Source organism: Branchiostoma lanceolatum, chromosome 17 (assembly GCF_035083965.1).
Source record: "Branchiostoma lanceolatum isolate klBraLanc5 chromosome 17, klBraLanc5.hap2, whole genome shotgun sequence".
NCBI classification, from domain to species: Eukaryota; Metazoa; Chordata; class Leptocardii; order Amphioxiformes; family Branchiostomatidae; genus Branchiostoma; species Branchiostoma lanceolatum.
The window spans coordinates 19,831,283-19,854,260 of record NC_089738.1 but is presented as its reverse complement, the minus strand read 5'-3'; the positions used below and the strand labels follow the sequence as shown (position 1 = coordinate 19,854,260).

Below are 22,978 nucleotides of genomic sequence, written 5' to 3'. Positions count from 1 at the left end.
TTTGATTTCGTCAGCGTTTATATTAAGGACGTCCAGGTTACCTGCGACTGTATATCGTAACATCTTTAAGAGTTAGGGATAAAGGAATAGGGGAGTTAAAGTTTGATGTTTTGGGACCATGGCAAAACTCAAATAGCTGTGTCATTGTCATGTCTGATTTCGTTGCCTTTTTCAAAGATCGCGCACCTTGGGTCTTCGAGAAAGTTAATCTGTGTCCGTAGAAGTCATTGTGCGACCGGCTTAATGGTATTGCCCAACAGTTAAAATTGGACTCAAATTCTCTGCCTGACCGCACCAGTCTTCTTTGGAAATGACTCCAGTACTTTTGCCGAAAGAGCCCCTCTTGGTCTAGTCTCTACCAGACTAACTACGCCGGCTATAGGGAGAAAATTTGCCAGGGTTTCACTTGCCTAGGATTGCAGATTGGACCCTCTCTCTGTAGCCGACTCATACTACCCTACCCTTAGCATACTATTCACTCTATTTGGCCAATTTCTACTATTTTCTCAGCGATCCGCGGGGCCTGGTAGAGGCTACTCTTGGTCCCAGGAATCCCAAAACAAGCCTGGTCCAGATAGAGTTGAAGATGTTTGTGTCCCAGACCTCCCAGTACGACATGATGTTGCGAGGTTAGCGGAGCCTCCGAGGATCGAACCAATTTCCCCTCTGCGCTGGGAAGGATCGGTAAAAACTCATTAAGAAGTTCGTTCGCCCAGCGAAGTGCGGGGAGAATTACGAGACGACCACACGCCGTTCATTACCGGCCGGCTCAGTCTAACGCACGGCCAGGTTCACGCAGCAAGTTCAGGCTCACGCAGCAAGTTCAGGCTCACGCAGCAAGTTGCTACATGCACGTCTGCCGTCTTTGCCACACCAAACGTTTGTTACATTTGTGTCGTATCTGTATTTTAGATAAACCTGTGAGTGTGTTCACAAATGTACACTCCGGAAGTTCTCATTCATCAGACAGACAAGTTCAAGATTTGCTACATTCGTACGAATACACCTCAGAAGTTCCGATTTGCTAAACCGTTTAGCGGACTGCCACAGTGCAGATTATTTGCTACATTTGCATGTACGTATACGTCTGTCGTCTTTGCTACACTAAATGTTTGTTACTGATGGATTTGCTACATTTGTACAGATATACCCTGGTATGTATGAGTCAAGAATTAAGCGACGAAACAAAAAGAAATCGCATCACAATCGGATTAAAAGCTAAAGCCAAAACTAAAACTTTGTTTTCCGGTGGAGTTTTATCCCCACAAAGAATTCTGATTCTGATACAGAAGAAGTTTAACAGATGAGATTTCAGTACAACATAAACGGAACGGACACGAGCGGAAGCGCCATGGGACGTTGATCCGCCTGCCGCCGAGAGAAACGCGCGGATTTACGGCGGAAATGGCGACCCGAGACGGTTCGGATTTTAATCGGAAGGCTGCCGCTTTACGAGCGCCAAATCAGACCTTCCGAGGAATTTTCCGAGACATTTCCGAGAAAAGAGGCTTTGCAGAAGCCGGGACGACCCCAGACAAGCCCGGGGGCGATAAGAGTTCCCAAATCACGCCGTCCGCTAAGTTTTCCCCGCTCGTTATCCGGAACTGAAGTTGCGCGAGAGTTTTCAGAGTCCGGTCGCGACACCTCTCCCACCGGGGGGACTGCGCGCCGGCCAATTCCAACTAACGAAATTTCGCCGCTGCCGCAACGGATTTCGTTAAATCCTTCCCGAAATGTTTACTCCTGATTGGCTCAACAGATTTGAGATATTAGACGTTACCGGGATACCCAGGGCGCGTCATTACGGCAGGAAGCGAGCGGACGGCGGCGACTTGCCGCCCCGCGTAATCCCCACGAACCGGCGCGCGCGGTAATTGGCTGGCCTCTACCAGGCTCCAGAGGCGGCTGGAAAGAGGTGAAATCGTAGCAACTCAATCGTAGCCTCTACCAGGCTCCAGAGGCGGCTGGAAAGAGGTGAAATCGTAGCCTCTACCAGGCTCCAGAGGCGGCTGGAAAGAGGTGAAATCGTAGCCTCCACCAGGCTCCAGAGGCGGCTGGAAAGAGTAGAAATCGTAGCCTCTACCAGGCTCCAGAGGCGGCTGGAAAGAGTAGACATTGGCCAAATGGACAGAAAAACATGCAGGAGGAGTTAGTCTGCTATAGGGGTACAGTTTGCCGCTCTGAAGGCATATTTGACCCTCTCTCCGTAGCAGACTCCTTTTTATGCTAGGGTCACATTTCCTAACCGGGGCCCGGCCGGGCTGTTTGCGGAAACGAAAAATCAAAGTGTATGTCAATAAATTTGGACAAGCTATGCTCTTAAATAATTTTGGGTACGTGTTGTGTTTTTGTTGTCTTTTATATCATACGTTTCATTCCCAAAAGACTGCCCGGCCGGGCCCCGGATTGGAAATGTGACCGAAGCATTAGAGTGCTTTTCACTCCATTTGGCCAATTTTACTATTTTCCCAGCCATCCGCGGCGCCTGGTAGAGGCTAGCCTGGATGCCAGACCCCCAAACTCTGAAATATCTATCCCACACGATAGATATTTCAGAGTTTGGGGGTCTGGCATCCAGGCTAGGTAGAGGCTAGTAATTGGGTATTCCAGACTCGCCGCGAAGTTCCCGCCGCCGCGCAATTATCTCGCGTCGGCCTCCCAGGTGCCGAGAAGTTTCCATCCATGTTGAGGGGATGATTTAGGAGGAGCTGGGCGGTGGCGGGACGGTCCCGTCCCCGCGGCCCCCGGCTGGCCGTGCGCGTCGCCTCAGAGCCGTCACAAGTAACTCACAACGCCGCCGGGGAGCGACGCAACATGCCGATATTCTGCACAAACAAAGTCTGTCATCACACCGCCGGGAGCGACGCAACATACAGATATTCTGCACAAACAAAGTCTGTCATCACACCGCCGGGAGCGACGCAACATACAGATATTCTGCACAAACAAAGTCTGTCATCACACCGCCGGGAGCGACGCAACATACCGATATTCTGCACAAACAAAGTCTGTCATCACACCACCGGGAGCGACGCAACATACAGATATTCTGCACAAACAAAGTCTGTCATCACACCGCCATTAGCGACGCATCCTAGCTGACGATGTTCTCACCTAACAAAATCCGTCACCCCACTGTCGGCGAACGACGCAACCTGTCGATATTCTATACAAACAAAATCCGTCACCCTGACTATTGGGGACCCACGCAACCTGTCGATATTCCCATCAACGGTTGATCTGGCTCCGCCAGGCCTTCCTACTGGGTATGGATTGTAGAAAACAGCAGAGAAGGGAATAATTGCCCAGTAGAGCCCGTCCGTGGGAAGGAAAACATTTCCCCATCCTAACTGCACAGGTAAATGCTACCCTATGGTGGAAAACGAAAGCCGGCGAAGTCCGGGAAAGACATCGGTTTATCATAGGACGGCGTACTCTCCAAGTAGAGGAGGGGTTCCGGCTGGTTTTGACGTGTTTTGAGGCGTTTTGTCGGGCTTCCTACTTTGTCATTTTTAGACAACAAAAAAAGACAAGTTAGAAAGCCAGACAAAAACGCCTACAAACACGTTAAAAACCAGCCGGAACCCCTCCTCTGCTTTAGAATGGAGAGTTCGGACGGCGCGTTTGCAGGCGTTTCGATCTGTGCGCGTTTCTTCTTCCTTGTTCGATCTCTCACCGGCGTGTTATCACATGCGGCAGGCGGCGGGGTTACAGGAACAGGGGAAAGCGGTTATCATATTGAACAGGAGGGGGTGCGGCGATACTAGTCTCCGTTGCAGACTCCTTCCGGCCATTTTCTTTTTTAAGTTACCGTTTTCTAACTGCATTTCATTATTGCAGACTCAGAAGCAATAAGAAAGAAAAAATAGGGGAAAGAAGAAAAAGGTTAGTTGATAAAGAAAACAGCTTGGAGAAGTCTGTAACGGAGGCTTGTGCGGTGATAAGGTTGGGGTGATGAGACGGAAGACTTTACTCGGCCAAGAGTTCGCGCCGTGGTCAGGTCAACGTCCGTGCGGTCAGGGGAAGGTCAGCCCGGAAGATATATGCTAGTACTTGTGTACATCCGGCATGCACAAGTATCCATGGGGTTGGTAAGAAAAGTCAGGCAGTTCGGAGGCGAAGGAAATAGGTTCCAGTGTTGTATCGCGGAAAGTTCCGTCGAAACCTCCTGCCATGGTGCACTTTGCGACAGCGATAATCAGTCGTCAAATGGCCAATAAACATGAGAGGTGACTTCCCAGCTTTTGAAAAAAATGGTATTTTAGAACTGCAGAATTAGAAGGCCGCTTCAAGTCGAAGCGTAACCATGGGTGGCCATGATAAACTTTAAGATCACACCTACGTGATGCGGCAGGGGCGCACGGCTCCGTGAAACGGCCCACGCCCCGCCGTAAGTAGTGATCGCAATCACGCCTTCTTCCCGTCCGGCCCAATATCTGGCAGCGTGACGCATTATCTGTTCCCGATACGAGCGGCGCCGGACGGGCTTCCGGAGGGGACGGCCCGGTAACGAACCTGGGGGAACGGGAGGGTTAGGGACAAGCCGTTTTACTACCTTAGGGAGGGAGGATTAAACACCCAGAATGGGGAAGAACAGTCTTGCGTCGCGCCTCAGAGAAAGTAGCTGAAAAAGGCAAGAGTATGATTTTATTTTACAACGGGAGAATAGATCAGTTAGCCTTTTGTGATGATCGTTTGTTGTTTTCCGGGGCATCGACCTGGTTGGTAAATAGAACCGCCGAGCCTGATGTGGCTGTTGCGAGAAACGACCTCCACCCCCCGCGCGTGCAGCCGCCTGAGCGCCCGGCTCAAGTCGTAATCTCGCGTAATCTCGCGCGCTTTTACGGGATTAGCGCTAAGACAACGTGCATTAGGAACGCGGCGCCTTTAGAGCTTCTAGAGCTGCGTACGACACGTAAGGGGGGGGGGGGGGCGGCTACGTGCGGAAATATGATGTATGTTTCACCGGGATATGCTACAGAAGGAAATCAGTCATAGGTGACAGAGTCACAGACTCGTATTCGTATTTTCCTAGAACGATCGTAGAGTGGAACTCGTTGCCACCAAGTACCGTAGAAGCATCCTCATTAGACAGTTTTAAACAATGCATGCAGTTAGATATGTGAAGGCTAGACGTGACAGGTCGTTCGGTGTAATATAACCAACTGCTAGCGCGCCGCGTGTCTGCGAAACTGGTGTGTTGCGCCGAAGGGTGGTTTTACCGGCTATATAGATACAGATACAGACTCTTCACCTTACCGAAAAGGCTTTGCGACACTCACAGTTGTACTGACGAGAAAAGCAGTGCTGACGCCTATAGCAGCGCTTGTTGTGAATATATATTTTACGGTTATTGGAAAACGATAAAGCTTTGAACAAGAAGGACTGCATTTATGATGGAAGTGTGAAGACGTCGGGATCGTTAAGTGAAGATCATTGTTAGTACAACGAGATTTGATCTGAAGACATGCCACAAGGAACCGCGTGAGCGTCTTAAAGCGGTTGAGGTAGCCTCCTTCGCAGACTTCCCTGAGCTGCGGCGTATATTTGGGGTAGTCCCCAAATCGCGTGACACGTAGCCTCCGATGCAGACTCAACCCGGCTGTTTTCTTTTTAAAGTTATTGTTTTTATACTATTATATTTTTTTCTTATTGCCAGCAATAAGAAAAAAAATATATAATAGTATAAAAACAATAAATTGAAAAAGAAAACAGCCGGGTTGAGTCTGCATCGGCGGCTACGTGACACGGGCGTGTAGCGGTGACGTGAAGCCGGTTACTGTGCTGTACAGGCCCGGGCGTGTAGCTGTGACGCGAAGCCTGTTACTGTGCTGTACAGGCCCGGGTGGTTAGCGTGTAGTGGTGACGTGAAGCCGGTTACTGTGTTGTACAGGCCCGGGCGTGTAGCGTGTAGTGGTGACGTGAAGCCGGTTACTGTGCTGTACAGGCCCGGGCGTGTAGCGTGTAGTGGTGACGTGAAGCCGGTTACTGTGCTGTACAGGCCCGGGCGTGTAGCGGTGACGTGAAGCCGGTTACTGTGATATACAGGCCCGGGCGTGTAGCGGTGACGTGAAGCCGGTTACTGTACTGTACAGGCCCGAGCGTGTTGCCGTGACGTGAAGCCGGTTACTGTGATATACAGGCCCGGGCGTGTAGCGGTGACGTGAAGCCGGTTACTGTGCTGTACAGGCCCGAGCGTGTAGCGGTGACGCGAAGCCGGTACTGAGCTGTACAGGCCCGGGTGTGTAGCGGTGACGTGAAGCCGGTTACTGTACTGTACAGGCCCGAGCGTGTTGCCGTGACGTGAAGCCGGTTACTGTGATATACAGGCCCGGGCGTGTAGCGGTGACGTGAAGCCGGTTACTGTGCTGTACAGGCCCGGGTGTGTAGCGGTGACGCGAAGCCGGTACTGAGCTGTACAGGCCCGGGCGTGTAGCGGTGACGTGGCGCCAGTTACTCTACAGGCCCTGGCGTGTAGCGGTGACGTGAACCCGGTTACTGTGCTGTACAGGCCCGAGCGTGTTGCCGTGACGTGAAGCCGGTTACTGTGCTGTACAGGCCCGAGCGTGTAGCGGTGACGCGAAGCCGGTACTGTGCTGTACAGGCCCGAGCGTGTTGCCGTGACGTGAAGCCGGTTACTGTGCTGTACAGGCCCGGGCGTGTAGCGGTGACGTGAAGCCGGTTACTGTGATATACAGGCCCGGGCGTGTAGCGGTGACGTGAAGCCGGTTACTGTGCTGTACAGGCCCGAGCGTGTTGCCGTGACGTGAAGCCGGTTACTGTGCTGTACAGGCCCGAGCGTGTAGCGGTGACGTGAAGCCGGTTACTGTGCTGTACAGGCCCGAGCGTGTAGTGGTGACGCGAAGCCGGTTACTGAGCTGTACAGGCCCGGGTGTGTAGCGGTGACGTGAACCCGGTTCTGTGCCGCCCCTGCCCGGGTGGTTAGCGTGCAAGTCGCCGCGTCCCTCCCGCGTATCTTAATCCCCTGAGCCGGGGAGATTATCCCGAGCCGGGCGCGATGGCCTCCGATTGCTCAGGCGCCGCTCCAAACCAGCGGCATCGCCTGCTTAAGTGTTCGCCGCTGTTTCCTTGGGGGGCTGCTTGCCTCTTTTGTATGCCTTCTAGGTGGTGCCGGTGTTGTTGTTTTTTTTTCCTTATATCGGGGCTAGGGTCTCATGCTGAACAGGTTTTAGATCGTTATTGCGGCAAAATAAATACCTACCCCCGATATGTTGAAAATCGCGAATCAGCGTTTCTCAAAAAAAAATAAACGCCGGCGGGGCCAAGAGGGACTACGGCCGTGGTGTGCGAGTAGTGGCAGACCGAGGAAGAAGGGTGTCGACGCTTTTTCGATACCTGGTAGTGCAAGAGAACATTGTCTGGTCAGCCTGATTGATTCTTTATTTTTGTATCGCTTGGATGGTCAAAACATGTTTACGATCTTCCACCCAACATCTGCTTGGAGATCTCCAAATAAGTCCGTTAGATATCGTTAGTAGTTAAACATGCAGGTCGGCGCGAGTTGAGCCGGGTTCGCCGGGTTTCCGCTCGGAAGCGCGAGAGACGGCGGTGCTGAGATCAGGGCGCGCCGCCCCGGGTTTACCCGACACGCGCCCAGCCGCCGCGCCCTGTCATCACCCGCCGCCCGCCTGCCGACTGATCCCGCCCGCAGGGAGGCCCGCACACCCGCCGCCGGCCTGCCGACTGATCCCGCCCGCCGGGAGGCCCGCACACCCGCCGCCCGCCTGCCGACTGATCCCGCCCGCAGGGAGGCCCGCACACCCGCCGCCCGCCTGCCGACTGATCCCGCCCGCAGGGAGGCCCGCACACCCGCCGCCGGCCTGCCGACTGATCCCGCCCCCCGGGAGGCCCGCACACCCGCCGCCCGCCTGCCGACTGATCCCGCCCGCAGGGAGGCCCGCACACCCGCCGCCCGCCTGCCGACTGATCCCGCCCGCAGGGAGGCCCGCACACCCGCCGCCGGCCTGGCGACTGATCCCGCCCGCCGGGAGGCCCGCACACCCGCCGCCCGCCTGCCGACTGATCCCGCCCGCAGGGAGGCCCGCACACCCGCCGCCCGCCTGCCGACTGATCCCGCCCGCAGGGAGGCCCGCACACCCGCCGCCGGCCTGCCGACTGATCCCGCCCCCCGGGAGGCCCGCACACCCGCCGCCCGCCTGCCGACTGATCCCGCCCGCAGGGAGGCCCGCACACCCGCCGCCGGCCTGCCGACTGATCCCGCCCCCCGGGAGGCCCGCACACCCGCCGCCCGCCTGCCGACTGATCCCGCCCGCAGGGAGGCCCGCACACCCGCCGCCGGCCTGCCGACTGATCCCGCCCCCCGGGAGGCCCGCACACCCGCCGCCGGCCTGCCGACTGATCCCGCCCGCAGGGAGGCCCGCACACCCGCCGCCGGCCTGCCGACTGATCCCGCCCGCAGGGAGGCCCGCACACCCGCCGCCGGCCTGCCGACTGATCCCGCCCGCAGGGAGGCCCGCACACCCGCCGCCGGCCTGCCGACTGATCCCGCCCGCAGGGAGGCCCGCTGTAATCTCCAAGCAGATCCACGCCGGGCGCGAAAATCGTAGTATGCTAGCCAGAGAAGGTCCAGTCAGCCAGAGAGGGTTCATCAGCCCGGCAGGCTGACGACTGGACCTTCTCTGGCTAGCATACTACGATTTTCGCGCCCGGCGTGGATCTGCTTGGAGATTAGCCCACTGAGCCGCCCCGCGTGCCCGGCAGAGATCCTACTTCAAGGCACCGACCACCCTTTCGCCCGGGTCCTCAGAAAATCGACAGAACGCGGTTTTGTGGCTGTTTTGCCACGTGATGATACATACTTATAACCCGCCACAAACACGCCACAAAGCGGCGGGCGCGCGAGTTTCCTGTTGTCGTGATCTGCCGCTGTTTTGCATGCGGAGAATATAAATCGCAGGTGAGCCCATCAGGTGGTGTCATCAAAGGCACCGCCCCGCTCAGGTGTCCTGCTTGTCTTACACCGTCGCCAGGTGAGCGGACAGGTACGACCACCCTGAGTGTCATCCTTAATGGACACCTTTTCGTTGGAGGAAACATTTAAGAAAGGATTTCGTTAGCGGAAGCCAAACATTTTCTTGATAACACTTACAGAAAACAGAGACGAAAGTTTCTTGCCTTTGTAACATTACATTTCTGCAAGTTTTCGGAGTGTTACTGTATTTGGAGTGTCACTATATTCTGTGACGTCTATTTCTTAGCTGTCCACTAAGTCTTCTATCCGTCTGCCAACACGTTGGGAATGTAAGAACACCGCTTTCACATGATTCCAACAATCCAAGCTCTACATATAAGGAAACGCTTTCATTTTTTGCTTCGATTCTGTCGCGTTTTAGTGCATGGCGCTCATGGAAGGCCCGTTACTGAGCAAGTGATTGTCATCTTTGACGATGATCGAAGAATATCGACCGAACTTTCTTCACTTTCGCTCCTTGATGCAGACGTTGTAACGTAAAGCTAAAGCCGCCTCTTGAAGACAATAATGACATCCCCGCCGTCAAACTTTCCGTCCGGGGAGACTCCAGCGTCTTTAAAAAGCGTCATTACTTGAAGACGTGGATGGATGACGCCTTAAGAAGGGGAGAAATCCGGGGCTGTCTGGGCGCGGCAGTTGCTGGCGTCGCCGGGAAGCGGCGGATCCGGACGTCTGAGGAGGCAATCCGGACGTCTGAGGAGGCATTAGGAACAAAGGTGCGCGGCGCGGCAGCAGCTAATTTCGCGCCATTGACGTGTGCCGCGGCTGGTGACACCGCCTGACCTCCAGCTGGGGCGGCTACGTCACTAACGAGGCGCCGACTCAGACTTCCAACTCATTTCTAAACGACAATTCTTCACTTTCTTCACTGGAACTACAAGTATTAGCTGGAAAGATTTCAATATGATATCATTCATCTGAGGTGCAGGCAGAAGGTACCCATCTGAGTAATGAGAACGGTGTAGTGCCTTTTAACGTGACACCTCCTTAAAGGCTTAATTACGGGACCCCTATTAACATCCCTTCCGAAAGACGAATGCAGCTCCAACCAGAATTCCCCTTCCCGGATTCGAACATGTACTAACTAATTGGTAGAAGGAGCCCAACTGTGAGGTTGCCATGACGATTAGGCTACAGGGACGACCTTGTCTGGAGCTGCCGCACGGTTTCAGGGCGACCCCCGTCCGTGCCAAGGCCTTGTCTTGAGCTGCCGCACGGTTTCAGGGCGACCCCCGTCCGTGCCAAGGCCTCGTCAAGTGGACGGGACGAGTGTGGACTCGGGAAGGTAAATTTCCTTGGAGACAGAGGGAAAAACAAAAAGCGCCGCCAAACTTCTAAACCTCCGGAAGTCTTGAAGTTTCTTGGCGCGTCGTCAGATTTACAAGGCGCGAAGGTCGGAGATGGGGTAGACGGCGGCCACGGTGGTCCCTAACCCCGGCCGGTCCCTAACCCCGGCCGGTCCCTAGCCCCTATACAGGCACAGTGTTAGACCCTGTACGATAGATATTATAGAGATCGGGGGTCTGGCTTCCAGGCTATGGTTTTGAGTGATTACTATAATATACCCAGTCTCCAACAGACCATTCGGTATTCGGTCAGAAGGCGTACTGCCATGACGCCTATAGCATTAGAATCACGTTTACACGCCTTTTAAAAAAAGTTGTCGTACGACAGATATCGTACGACGGTTATCGTACGACAGTCTTTTATTTTGGGTTCTATTTTAGTGCTAGAGTGAAGACTTCAAATCAACTCCTTCTCCATGGTGTCAGAATGCGTGCTTGGTGACGTGCTCCCCGAAGCTGGTTTGTTGCTGCCGCTAATCCCGTGCGTTTGGCCCGCCGCCAAGCGGCCGGGCGCGCGCGTGTGGCCGCCGGCCGCGCTCTGATTTACGGGGTGACAAGTCTCCGGCGGGTCTGGCGTCGTCTCGCGCAGAGCCGCGGGCCTGACGAGGCGATGGGCGGGATTAACGGCGGGACCTGGCTGTCTGGCGGCCTCGCCGGCGTCACGCAACGCCGCTCTGCAGTTCGTTAGCGCCCCGGCGGCGCCCGCGCAATCATCGCGCCGACACCCCTCCTAAACACGCCGGGCAATCATCGCGCCGACACCCCTCCTAAACACGCCGGACAATCATCGCGCCGACACCCCTCCTAAACACGCACTTACCCGGGTCACGCCGCGGCAACGGAGTCCCAGGGCGCCAGGGTTCCGCATCTTTTTTGTTTCCTGATTTTTGAAAAAATGTCAAAGATTCTTTTCTACCCTACTCCACTCTGCCCTGCCCTACCCTACCCTACCCTACCCTACCCTACCCTACCCTACCCTACCCTACCCTACCCTACCCTACCCTACCCTACCCTAGTCCCTACCCCACCCAACCCCACTTTGGAGCGAACTCTTTACCGCGAAAAGCCGGTCCTTGTATAACTGTAGCGCTACTACGGTTTCAAACGCGAACTCAAAAACACTCCGATTTTCCCTACCGCGAAATTAAATCCCCGCGAACATGTCTGCATTAACAGTAACAGGAGAGCCAAGAAATTAAAACGATGATGCATGCCTCCGCGTGACGCTGATTGCCCCCCCCCCCCCCTCACGCCCTGATGCGCGCGGCGTTTATTGATTTCCTGGGCGGCTCAGACTGGCTGATGAGCCGGCGGGCCGCGCGCTGAGCCGCCGACACTCGGGGATGATTTGTCCGCTGATTGGGGCCGCCCGCTCGATGAGCTTACCCACACACGGCTCCCTCAGGGCGCACAGGAAAGGAAAAAAAAAGAAGTAAGAAAAGTTTTTAAAACTTCGTTCATCGGAAAGTACCGACAAGCATCGACCAGACGGACGGCAGACATCGATCCTTTCTGGATCAATGGCGACGGTGATAAGGGAGGAGGGACGGCGACAATCGGTCACGGGCCCTGCCTGACGTAGCAGTAACTCAACGGCAGCGTAGCTGTAACGCAGGAGTTACGTACTAGTTACAATCGGTCACAGGCCCTGACGCAGCTGTAACCCAACAGCAACGCAGCTGTAACGCGACAGTAACGTAGCAGTAACTCAACAGCAACGCAGCTGTAACATAGCAGTAACTCAACAGCAGCAACGCAGCTGTAACGTAGCAGTAACTCTGCAGTAACGTGGCAGTAACGCTGCAAGTAACGCAGCAGTAACTCAACGGCAACGCAACTGAAACGCAGCAGTAACTGAACAGCAACGAAGCTGTAACGTGGCAGGAACGATGCAGTAACACAACGACAACGCAGCTGTAACGTGGCAGTAACGAAACAGTAACGCAGCAGCAACGTAGCAGTAACGTGGCAGTAACGTAGCAGTAACATCGGCAACGATGCAGTAATGTAGCAGTCACGGGACAGGACACAGAAGTAACGCGTTACTAGTAACGCAACAGTAACGCAACGACAACCCTGCAGTACTGCAGCAGTAACGCATCAGTAACGTGATAAATGCATTAGTAACGAATAAGTAAAACATAAATGTTCGATAGAGGGAAACGAAACAGACAGTCGCAAAGATTGTGTTTGATTGTGTTTACTCTGCTGTTGCCTTACGCAGGATAAGAACAGGACATGAAGGGGGAGGGGGGTGTCAACCACTTAGACGTAATCTCCAAACAGATGTCGGGTTGCATGACGGGTATTAGTTCTGACGCGCGATCGGGCAGTTTGCGGTGTCCAGACCAGGTCCTGAGCGCTCCCGACAGCGCGGTTGTGGCGCGGCAAGGCGGGCGGGGCCGTGCAGCAATCAACCCCGCCACCGGGCCGATATCCACCCGGATGCTGTCACATCCGCGCGGCGGGGCGATACAACACCGTCCGGCCCGATAACGGCGCTGGCGGCGCGGCGACTTCATTATCGGGCGCGCGGGCGGCGGTCGATGGCGGGACCGTGCGCTCATCAACAATGTTCCGGCTGGATGTTGACGTGTGTTTAGGCGTTTTTGTCAGGTTTTCTACTGTGTTATGTTTTTTCTCTCTCTATAAACCACAGCCAAAGACAAAGGCCCGACAAAGACGCCTAAGAACACGTCAAAAACCAGCGGGAACCACTCCTCTGCTTGGAGAGTAGGTCGATGGCGGGACCGCGCGCTCGTCAACGATGTCCGATGCGCGCCATCGGATTTTCGGGAAGGAACGGGGGGATCGTATTTCACCGGGCCGGTGACGTCAGGGGGCAGAGGTTAACTGCCGGGAGTATTGAGACGGTCCGGCGCACGTCCGATACGCGTTCCCGCCGCATTCCTCTCCATCAGATAAAACCCCGAATCCGGCGGCGGAAACGGAGAAGATTGGGAGAAATAGCCTCCATAGCAGGCTCTGAACCGGCCTTTTTGGGGGCTAAATAATACACCTTTTGCAGCCAGCCCGTAACCATCAGCCAACCCCGTAACCATCTACCGGCAAAATGGTTACGGGGGTGGGTGATGGTTACGGGCTGGCTGCAAAAGGTGTATTATTTAGCCCCCAAAAAGGCCGGTTCAGAGCCTGCTATGGAGGCTAGGGAGAAACTGGAACCGAGTTTACTTGAGCCGCTACAGCCTTCCAGCTGGACGTGACTTCTCCGAGATTGGCGACGAATGACGTCACGAACCGCAGACGACGGGTACAAATTGCCTTGGTAACGGCACCCCGTGCCCGTGACGGCCCGCGCCCGCCGCCTTCCGCCCGTCAGGTTCAAGTGCAAGACGTGCTGACAGCGCGGAGACGCCTGTCTTCACTCAGGCACGGCCAGCGCAGTCTGGCGGTTCACGTCACTCTGATAAATGTTTTTAAGGCAAAACGCTTTTTTCGCATTCAACATAATATACCCCTCTGCAACTGGAGGTGAACCACAAACTGGCCTTAGATTGATGTCTTATCCAAGGCCAGGCCAACGCAGTCTGACTGTTCACGTCAAGCACTTTTGCTGGCGAACACAAAACGTAAGAAGAAACCAGAGAGACAATAACATTTTTTTCCGTTGAACATATTCCCCTCTGCAACTTGAGCTAAACTACAAACTAACAGATTGAAATGGAATTTTGAGGAGCAAAACAAGATTTTGTTCTGTAGTTGCGTTTTTCGGGTCATTCGGAAGTTAAGTGGATCTCCGAATCTATCCCCGATATAAACTTTTGTTACATTTACGTTTGCGCGAATAATCTAACATAAAAAGCAACCTGTCTGTGTTTTGATGTATATTACTTCTCACAGCTTTACGTTTGACACAACTCTGTATGAGATAGCTTCTATTTTTCTGAGCTTCGAATTTCGTCCTTCTATTATTTATCTCTCAATGTGTGACGCATACAAACATACCACACAGGCTGTCCTGTAGCTGAATCTGAGGCTATGTTTCCTACCACACATACTCTGTTGCAGAATCTATAGCTATGTTTCCTACCACACATGTAGCCCAAGCGTCATCCTGTTTAGTTTCAGACTTTGCCAGTGAATGTAGAGCCTGGAACTAAACAGGATGACATTCAGGCTACCACACATGATCTGTTGCCGAATCTTAGGCTATGTTCACTCCTATCACACATGCTGTGTTGATGAATCTGAGGCTATGTTTACCCTCACGCATGCTTTGTTGCCGAATCTGAGGCTATGTTTACCCTCACACTGTGACACACATGCTGTGTTGCCGAATCTTAGGCTATGTTCACTCCTATCACACATGCTGTGTTGCCGAATCTGAGGCTATGTTTACCCTCACACTGTGACACACATGCTGTGTTGCCGAATCTGAGGCTATGTTCACTCCTATCACACATGCTGTGTTGCCGAATCTGAGGCTATGTTTACCCTCACACAGGCTGCTATGTTGCAGAACCGCGGGAGACTCGTAGAGAAACGTGGCGGCCCCTCCTCAGGGCGCAGGCGCGAAGAGAACCAGTCGGATGATGGAGAGAATGGGGGAGAGGCGGATGAAGAACAGGGCCCATCCTCCGGGAAGAAAAGGTGAATATTTTACACAATGTCGTCCTTACTGAGCATGGAAAGAAATAGCGTTTCACTAAAAACTTCATTACATTGAAAGACAACCGACAGTGAAGGTACTTCGCCTATTCTACAATACCAAGCAACCCAGCTGTATATTGTTTTTTTACGTCTTTTAGGCGTGTGTCTGGCTTTGTACTTTGTGCTGACAGACCAAAGAAAAGCGGACACACTAGAAAGCCCAACAAAAGGCCGGAGCCAAACCTCTGCTTGGAGAGTGCAGTATACAGCTGGGTTGCTTGGTAGTATAGATTAGGCGAAGTACCATCACTGGCGGTTGTCTTTCAATGTTATTCTTTTTTATAAATACGAAGGATGTTAACGATTGTCTGCAACTCAGTTGTTCATTTGGCAATCCCAATGAGCACTTTTCACTTTGTGGGTAAATGATAGATAAACAGTAGGGATTTTGATCGTTGAAGTGATGTTAAAGTGCACTGTGATTGGCGACACGTCATCTAACCACGTGACGTATTCCCTAGCAACCTATCGTCCATCATCTCGCACCTGTACTGCAGCGCCAGCAGCGCTAGCGGCGGGAGTGGAACTGCAGGAGACCGGGCGGCGGCGTCATCGCCCAACGACAGCTCATCAGGTACGTCAGGAAAAAACAGGCAAACAAACAAAACTTAGCTTTTCTAATGAAATAAGGAGTAGAGAACTTGTAGCTCAAGAATATTTCTAGATGACATCAAAAGCGATGCCCGCAGTACTACACAAATGGCCAAACTTAAGAATAGACGAATAAATACTCCAAAACAAGGCCTTCTTGTTTTAAAAGAAATACGCCAAATTCAAGAAGTTTCAAACAATGAGGCACGCATAATATCTCCCCAAGAAAAAAAAAGGAATAAAAAAACACCAGAAATACAACAAAAGAAAAAAGATATTTTCTTAGATCGCATTCTACAGTTAAGGAAGAACCCGTAAGGAGGCCTAGAGTCCAGTCACTTCTGTCGTTTGCGGAATTCGAAAGAAAATGTGTAAAACTAGTGGATGTTATCCGTAGAACTTCATTTGTGCGGCCTTCTCTCCCGCAATCTTTCATCGGAGGTCTCGTGTGGGAGGCGCGGCAGACCGAGGCGACGGGGCGGAGGCGGGCGGGCCCCGTGTGGAGAGGGCCCGGGAGACATGACATGCGCGGGCGGGCCGGGGGAGCAGCCGCCCCGAGACGTGATGACAGGCGCTACGCTCATTTAACCCGCTCGATAAGTGACGAGACCCGCCTGGACACGCCTAGACACAGCTTAGCGATCGGGAGGCAGATATGAGGACAAAATGGTTCAGCTGTTCAAAACCACAAGACAGCAATTGAACAGACCCACTGTCCATATTGAATATACTTGGAACTTGAATGTAGTGTCACATCGTCCTTGTCTGTAAGAAAGCAAGAACAAATGGTCTCATAAAAATGACAAAGAAGTGTCAAATACCGAAATAACAGCATTTGAAAATGACTTTCCGACCTACATGGCAGAAGTGCCTTTATCCTGATACATATAACACCCTAAGAAAGGTGAAGGTCGGTCAGTGCCGACGACATTCCGATCGTCCCTCCTCTGCACAGTTTGATTGACAGTTGGCACGGACGACTTTTAGTCTGTCATGTTTGGTCAAGGCACTCCTACCCCAATCCTACCCCTGAAGGGTTTCGGGAACCGGAAGTACGCGTTTGAGTGACAGCTAAGACAGACGAACATTAGGAAAGACAGAGATGACGGACGGCAGCAGCGGGGAGGTTAACAACCATGTCAGGACGTCTCTTAGGACATCTCTTCAAGTTCAGACTAGCCACTGTTTCAGCTGACAAGAAACATCAAAAGACAGATTGTTATCTGAAACGACACGGGACGTACCGATGAACGGTCTATAGCTAACGACAAGACATACCTCGATCACCATACCACACCTGCACCTGAACAGTACAAGATGCACATAAATTGCCTAGCAACGCCATGTTGTGTATTGCTCATTTTTGATTGACAGGGGAGTAGAACGACAGGAGGCTTGTACCTCTCATTTTTTATTGACGGGAGTAGAACGATGGGGGGTCGTACCTGTCATTTTTACAGGGCAGGAAAGTTGTTGCTCACATAGACCGTTTTCAGCCTATAACGTATTTTTGTATATACCTCTCATATTTAATTGGCAGGAAAGTAGAACGCTAAAACTCACACAATTGAGATTTACTGTATACCTAACCACCCCGTTTGTGTTTTTGATCGACAGGCGAGACGAGCGGGCTGGAGGGCCTGGGTCTGCGCGGCGTGCAGGGGACCGGGAGGAAGCGGGGGCGCGGGCGGGCCGAGGAGAGACGCGAGGCCGCCGGGCAGACCAAGCGGAGACGGAGCGCTTCGCCGCCCCGGGGTGAGTACCCTCCGTCCGCACGGAACAGGTGCCGACCCGGCACGGGGGCTAGCCTCAGTAGCAGGCTCTGGTGGGCCGTGCAATATTAACGTGATTTTTATTGAGCACGTACTACTCCTACAGCCTACATAGAAGGCTTTTTGCTGAAAGGCCTGGCCTCGCTGCACAAACGAAGTCCCCAATAATGCTATTGAGGCTATAGTTCTAGCTTCTGACTGCTGCCATGTTGTGAAGGCTCCTGTTATCATTTCCATTTCATTTATTCTATATCTAACCATTTCGCCAAGCTGGGGCTACAAAACTACTCAAAGTAGACAATCATAAACTTACAAAGTAAACTACAAACAACATTTGCCGGCTGAAAATCCTGCAAGCATTCGATATTTGTCAAGTTCTGAAAAAAAGACATAGCCGAAAATGATCAGAAAACTCGTACGTAATCATCTGAAACACGGCAATATGAAACCGCCCACCGAGGAGCTTGTGTCCGAGGCTCTCTCGGCCCTTCCTCCAAGGACGCCAACTGTTGCCCGTCACGATAAGCGTGACGCCCGACGAGGAGCCTGTGTTCGCGGCTATCCCCAAGGACGCCAAGTCACGATAAACGTGACGCCCGGCAAGGAGCCTGTGTTCGCGGCTATCCCCAAGGACGCCAACTGTTGCCCGTCACGATAAGCGTGACGCCCGGCCCGCAGGTCTGGCTCAAGTTCAAAGCCGGCGGAGCGCGGGAGGACGGCGCCGGGCCGGATTGAATGACATTTTGATTCATAACAAGGAATTGGGGGCGAAGGTCACCGTTTTGGAGACGACGAATATCAGATCATGTTAACGTTAGAGTTGGGAAGATAAATATATTTCGAGAAAACTAAACGGGAAGAAAGTTTTGTTTCTTTGTGGATCTTAGATGTTGGCCTTTGTTGTGACGACATGTGCCGCCTTTCTGTGCACAAATCTTGAGGGAACTCACTGGTTCGGTTTTAAGTTTTGGGTTAATGAAGAATGCAGAGATTCGAGGGAACTTTACGTATTGCCGAAAATCACTTAAACTTCACCATGGATATTTCGCTCCGAGCAGACTTTTCGGAAATTTCGACAACCACCAGAAGTTGTACTAGTGTTTGTAGACGTTAAACCTGACAAATGAAGTACTTTTTATTAAGGAATTAGAACTGAACAATATGGTCAAAAACTTCTCCGTAAAAACTTTAACTGAGCTTCTAATTTGAGCATGAACAAAAAAATTCTAAGGCCCGGTTTACACATGGTATATTGCCAAGCACACTCGGGATGTGCTCCAAGTGTACTCTCGGAGTGTGCAACGCGTACTCTGATCACACTCAAGAGTGTGTTACATTGGAAATGCGTGTGCAAACCGGGCCTGAGTCGGACTTCGGCTGAGCGTACTCCGGGTGCGTTCGGAAATGTGTGCGTAAACCGGGCCTGAGTCGGACATCGGCTGAGCGTACTCCGAGTGCGCTCGGAAATGTGTGCGTAAACCGGGCCTGAGTCGGACTACGACTGAGTGTACTCCGAGTGCGCTTGGAAATGTGTGTCTAAACCGGGCCTGAGTCGGACATCGGCTGAGTGTACTCCGGGTGCGCTTGAAAATGTGTGCGTAAACCGGGCCTGAGTCGGACTACGACTGAGCGTACTCCGGGTGCGCTTGGAAATGCGTGTCTAAACCGGAACTGAGTCGGACATAGGTGGAGTGTACTCCGAGTGCGCTTGGAAATGCGTGTCTAAACCGGAACTGAGTCGGACATAGGTGGAGTGTACCCCGAGTGTGTCTAAACCCAGCCTAACCTTCTCCTCCATCCCTTCACAGACGACTCCCCCCCGACGAACGGCGATGACACGTCGGCCGCGGCCTACCTGAGCTCGGACTACCGGCAGCGCCTCCTGTCGGCGCTGAACAACGAGCAGGGCACGTACGAGGAGCAGCAGCAGCGCATCTACCAGCTGGCCAACTCCATGGAGCCGGACAGGGGCGCACAGCAGGGTACGTCATGGTGTGTGTGTGCGTGTGTGTGTGTGCGTGTGTGTGTGTGTGTGTGTGTGTGTGTGTGTGTGTGTGAGTGTGGGTGTGTGTGTGTGTGTGCGTGTGTGTGTGTGCGTGTGTGTGTGTGTGTGTGTGGATGTTCGTGTGTGTACGCATCTACCAGCTGGCCAACTCCATGGAGCCAGACAGGGGCGCGCAGGGTACGTCATGGTGTGTGTGTGTGTGTGTGCGCGCGCGCGCGTGTGTGTGTGTGTGTGTGTGTGTGTGTGCGTGTGTGGATGTTCGTGTGTGTTACAGTAAGAGAGTGTGTGCGTATCTACCAGCTGACCAACTCGATGGAGCCCGGCAGAGGCGCGCACTGTAAGCTGGGATTGATCACGTGATTATGATGTAGTTGAGCATCCGCCATTTTGGTAGTGAAGTAAAGGTCACAACAGTTTATTTCCTCAACTACATCTAGAGGATACCAGACCATGCAGAAAAAATCGACTTCTCGTGTTTTTAGAGCCGTTGTTTTTCCCTTCCAAATGGCTAGTCGCCATCTTGGATCCATCCACCGCGCCAAGATGGCGGTGACGACATGTACGCTAGTGACGTCATGTACGAACACCATATAAGGTGCTTTTGTCGCCATGTACCATGTGTACCCGGCTCACTACGTGTGTTTCTCCCGCCACAGAGAACCCGGGCCCGAAGGAGAACGGCGTGTGCAGCCGGCGGTCCACCCCGGGCTCCCCCACGGCAGGGGACGGCCCTGACCGGGCGCACAGCCCGACCGCCGCCCGGCACAGCCCGCACAAGCCGCCGCTGCCGCCGCACATGGAGCCCGGCGCGCTGCCGAGGGAGTACCTGGAGACCGGCGGGCACTTCTTCAACCCGCACACGCCGCACATCGCGCTGGGCGCGCACCTCAGGTCAGATGCAGTCTGTTTTGTTCAAATTTCACATAGGGCTACCATTACTGTGGCACAATTACTACAGGCCTGCTCGGCATAACTTGAACACTCACACATGCACATACACACACGCCCCCCACACACATGCACACACACACATGCTTGGATGTCCATCGCGCAGCGATGATGACGTTGCACACACACACACAAACTGTCACACACCGCACACACAATCACACACACAAACACAGAGACACACACTTACACATGTACCGTACAAATTATCGCCTTTGACTCAGTACCTGAGTGTTCTAAATCGTTGGGTCAGTCGTCATGAAGACGGCTGTATGGTCCGGTCGACGGAAACTCGGTGCTGATCTTTTTCTTTATGTCGGAAATAGCGTCTTAAATGTTTAAAATGTCACCTTGCTGTCCACAGACCGCCGTTCCTGGGTTTCCCTCACCTGCTGAGTCCCGCGCACCTGGGCTACACCTTCCTCCGGCCGGGTGAGACCACGCCCCAGGAGCTGCTGGCCAGGCAGAACGACCTGCTGAGGAAAAGGTGCGTCAAGACGTCAGCCGGCGGTTTCTTTAAGATGTTTGTAATTGTTGAGACGTCGTTATTTTAGATTTACCCTTGATTAATCTTTGTACTTTCATTCCACTCTAACTTTCACTGAAGAATAACCTTGACAACTTTAAGTTACTGACTTTTGCTTCCTTTAAAGTTTAAGTTACCGACTTCTTCATCGCCTATAATTCTTTTTTCTACGTTACCTACTTTTTATCTTTTGATTTTCTTCTTCTTTTGTCTTCACTTTAAGTTTAAGCTACCTATTTTTTCATTGCTTTAAACTCTCTTTTCTTCTTCGTTACCTACTTGTTCATAGCCTTAACCTTCTCCCAGCTACCTTACCCAGTAACCAAAGCAAATTTGGTGCCAAATGGCTACCTTAGCATGCTGAAAGTTGAACTCTTTTCTTCCACCCCCTTTCTCCTGTTGGTATTTTTTCATCCTCTTATGTTTCTTTTCCTTTATGGCTTTACTTCAAGTTTAAGTCACCCAGTTTTTCATCACCATTAACTATTTTCCTCCACCCCATTCTCCTGCAGGTACGCGGATCAGATGAACACAGAGATCCTGCTACGTCAGCAGGAGGCGTTCCGCCGCTACGCCTCGCTGTCCCGCGAGCAGCAGCGCCGCCTGGCGGGGGAGCCGCTCAGCGCAGTGCCGGGCGTGATGCCGCCGGACCCGCACCTCATGCACCCCGCCTACGCCGCCGACTCGCCGCTGCTCTACCCCAGCGAGCAGGCCCGCAGGAACGCCATGTTGGTGCTACGTCACGCGCCCGAAGTCTCGCTCCCGCACGAACTCTCGCCCACACACTCTCGCGAGAGGTCGAGTCCTCCCGCCAAACCGCAGGAGACGCCCACACACGTACGTATACACACGGAGTCCGAGAGCTCCGAGAGAGAGAAAGTTCCCAAAGAGGACGGAGAAACTGAAGAACTCGAAGTGAACGGAGACGTTGCCCAAGACGATGTCCCAAGACGCCCGGAGTCGCCAAGTGAAAGTAAAGACAGTGAAAGCGAGAGTCAGCCGGAGAGACCGAGCAGCCGAGACAGCAACGCCAGCTCCAACAACAACGACTGCACCTGCAGGGGCGTGGCCTGTTGCCGGGACAACAACATCCGGGAACCCGAGGAGACGATCGCCAGCTGGACGGTGGATGACGTGTACCAGTTCATCAAGTCGCTCAGCGGCTGTTCTGAGTATGCGCAGGTGGGCAACTCGGTTGTAGCTTACAAAGTAAACATTAACGTAAAACAACATAGATACAAATTAAAAAATCTGTTAAACCTTTCATTGACCGTTTCCAAAGTCATATCCAGCTGCTTGAGTAATTACTATTTGGCGTATCCTATTACCTGGATGTCTAACCTTCATCGACGTGAAACCTTACATGATTTGACACAAATGTCCTTGAACAAGAGTCGGGTTGTCAAACAGAATCATATCTATTTCTCTTCAAGTTATAACGTTACCTAATAAACCAATCAACTGGATACATTTTCTAGAACCAAACGTTTCAGACAGCATCCGCCATCTTTCATCAGTGACTGAGGAAATATAGTGCATGTGGTCTGAAACGTCTGAAACGTCAGAATCTGATTTATTTTGCATTACGTAATGTTCTTCTTGGATGTCTTACCGTCATCTACTCTCCAAGCAGAGCTAGGGCTTCGCAAGGTTGGCGACACAACAAAAACGATGACAAAGTAGAAGGCATGACAAAAACGCCTAAAAACACGTCAAAAACCAGCCGAAACCCTAGCTCTGCTTGGAGAGTACCGTCATCAACGTTATAACATTACCATTTCTACCCTCTCGGATAGCCTGAAACCAGGCGTCAGTGGCTCATAGTTTACAGTGACAGATGTATAACCCGTACGTGTTGTTTCCCCCCCTGCCAGACGTTTAAGGACCAGGCTATTGACGGGGAGACGCTTCCGATGCTTCACGAGGAACTGCTGCAGAATCAGCTGGGCATGAAGCTGGGACCCGCGCTCAAAATACGTGCACAGGTACGGACCACGTCATGAATACTTGGGTTGACGTCATCAATCGTAAACTCCATTTCTTCCCTTTTAGTCACTGACCAGACAGCCGTTTCCAACTCTTGCAATGTATTTGTAAAAGTCGTTT

General features: G+C 52.7%; 1 protein-coding gene across 1 annotated transcript in view; it reads left to right on the top strand.

The window, feature by feature from the left end:
- The window catches only part of LOC136422537 (sterile alpha motif domain-containing protein 11-like), a 36,426-nt gene that overhangs the window by 11,902 nt on the left and 1,546 nt on the right, over positions 1 to 22,978 (top strand). The window contains exons 2-9 of the mRNA XM_066410309.1: positions 14,825 to 14,970; positions 15,492 to 15,604; positions 17,239 to 17,376; positions 19,202 to 19,375; positions 20,055 to 20,289; positions 20,711 to 20,833; positions 21,385 to 22,054; positions 22,747 to 22,857. Coding sequence (XP_066266406.1) covers positions 14,825 to 14,970; positions 15,492 to 15,604; positions 17,239 to 17,376; positions 19,202 to 19,375; positions 20,055 to 20,289; positions 20,711 to 20,833; positions 21,385 to 22,054; positions 22,747 to 22,857 — 1,710 coding nt within the window. The remainder of the gene's footprint in view (positions 1 to 14,824; positions 14,971 to 15,491; positions 15,605 to 17,238; positions 17,377 to 19,201; positions 19,376 to 20,054; positions 20,290 to 20,710; positions 20,834 to 21,384; positions 22,055 to 22,746; positions 22,858 to 22,978) is intronic.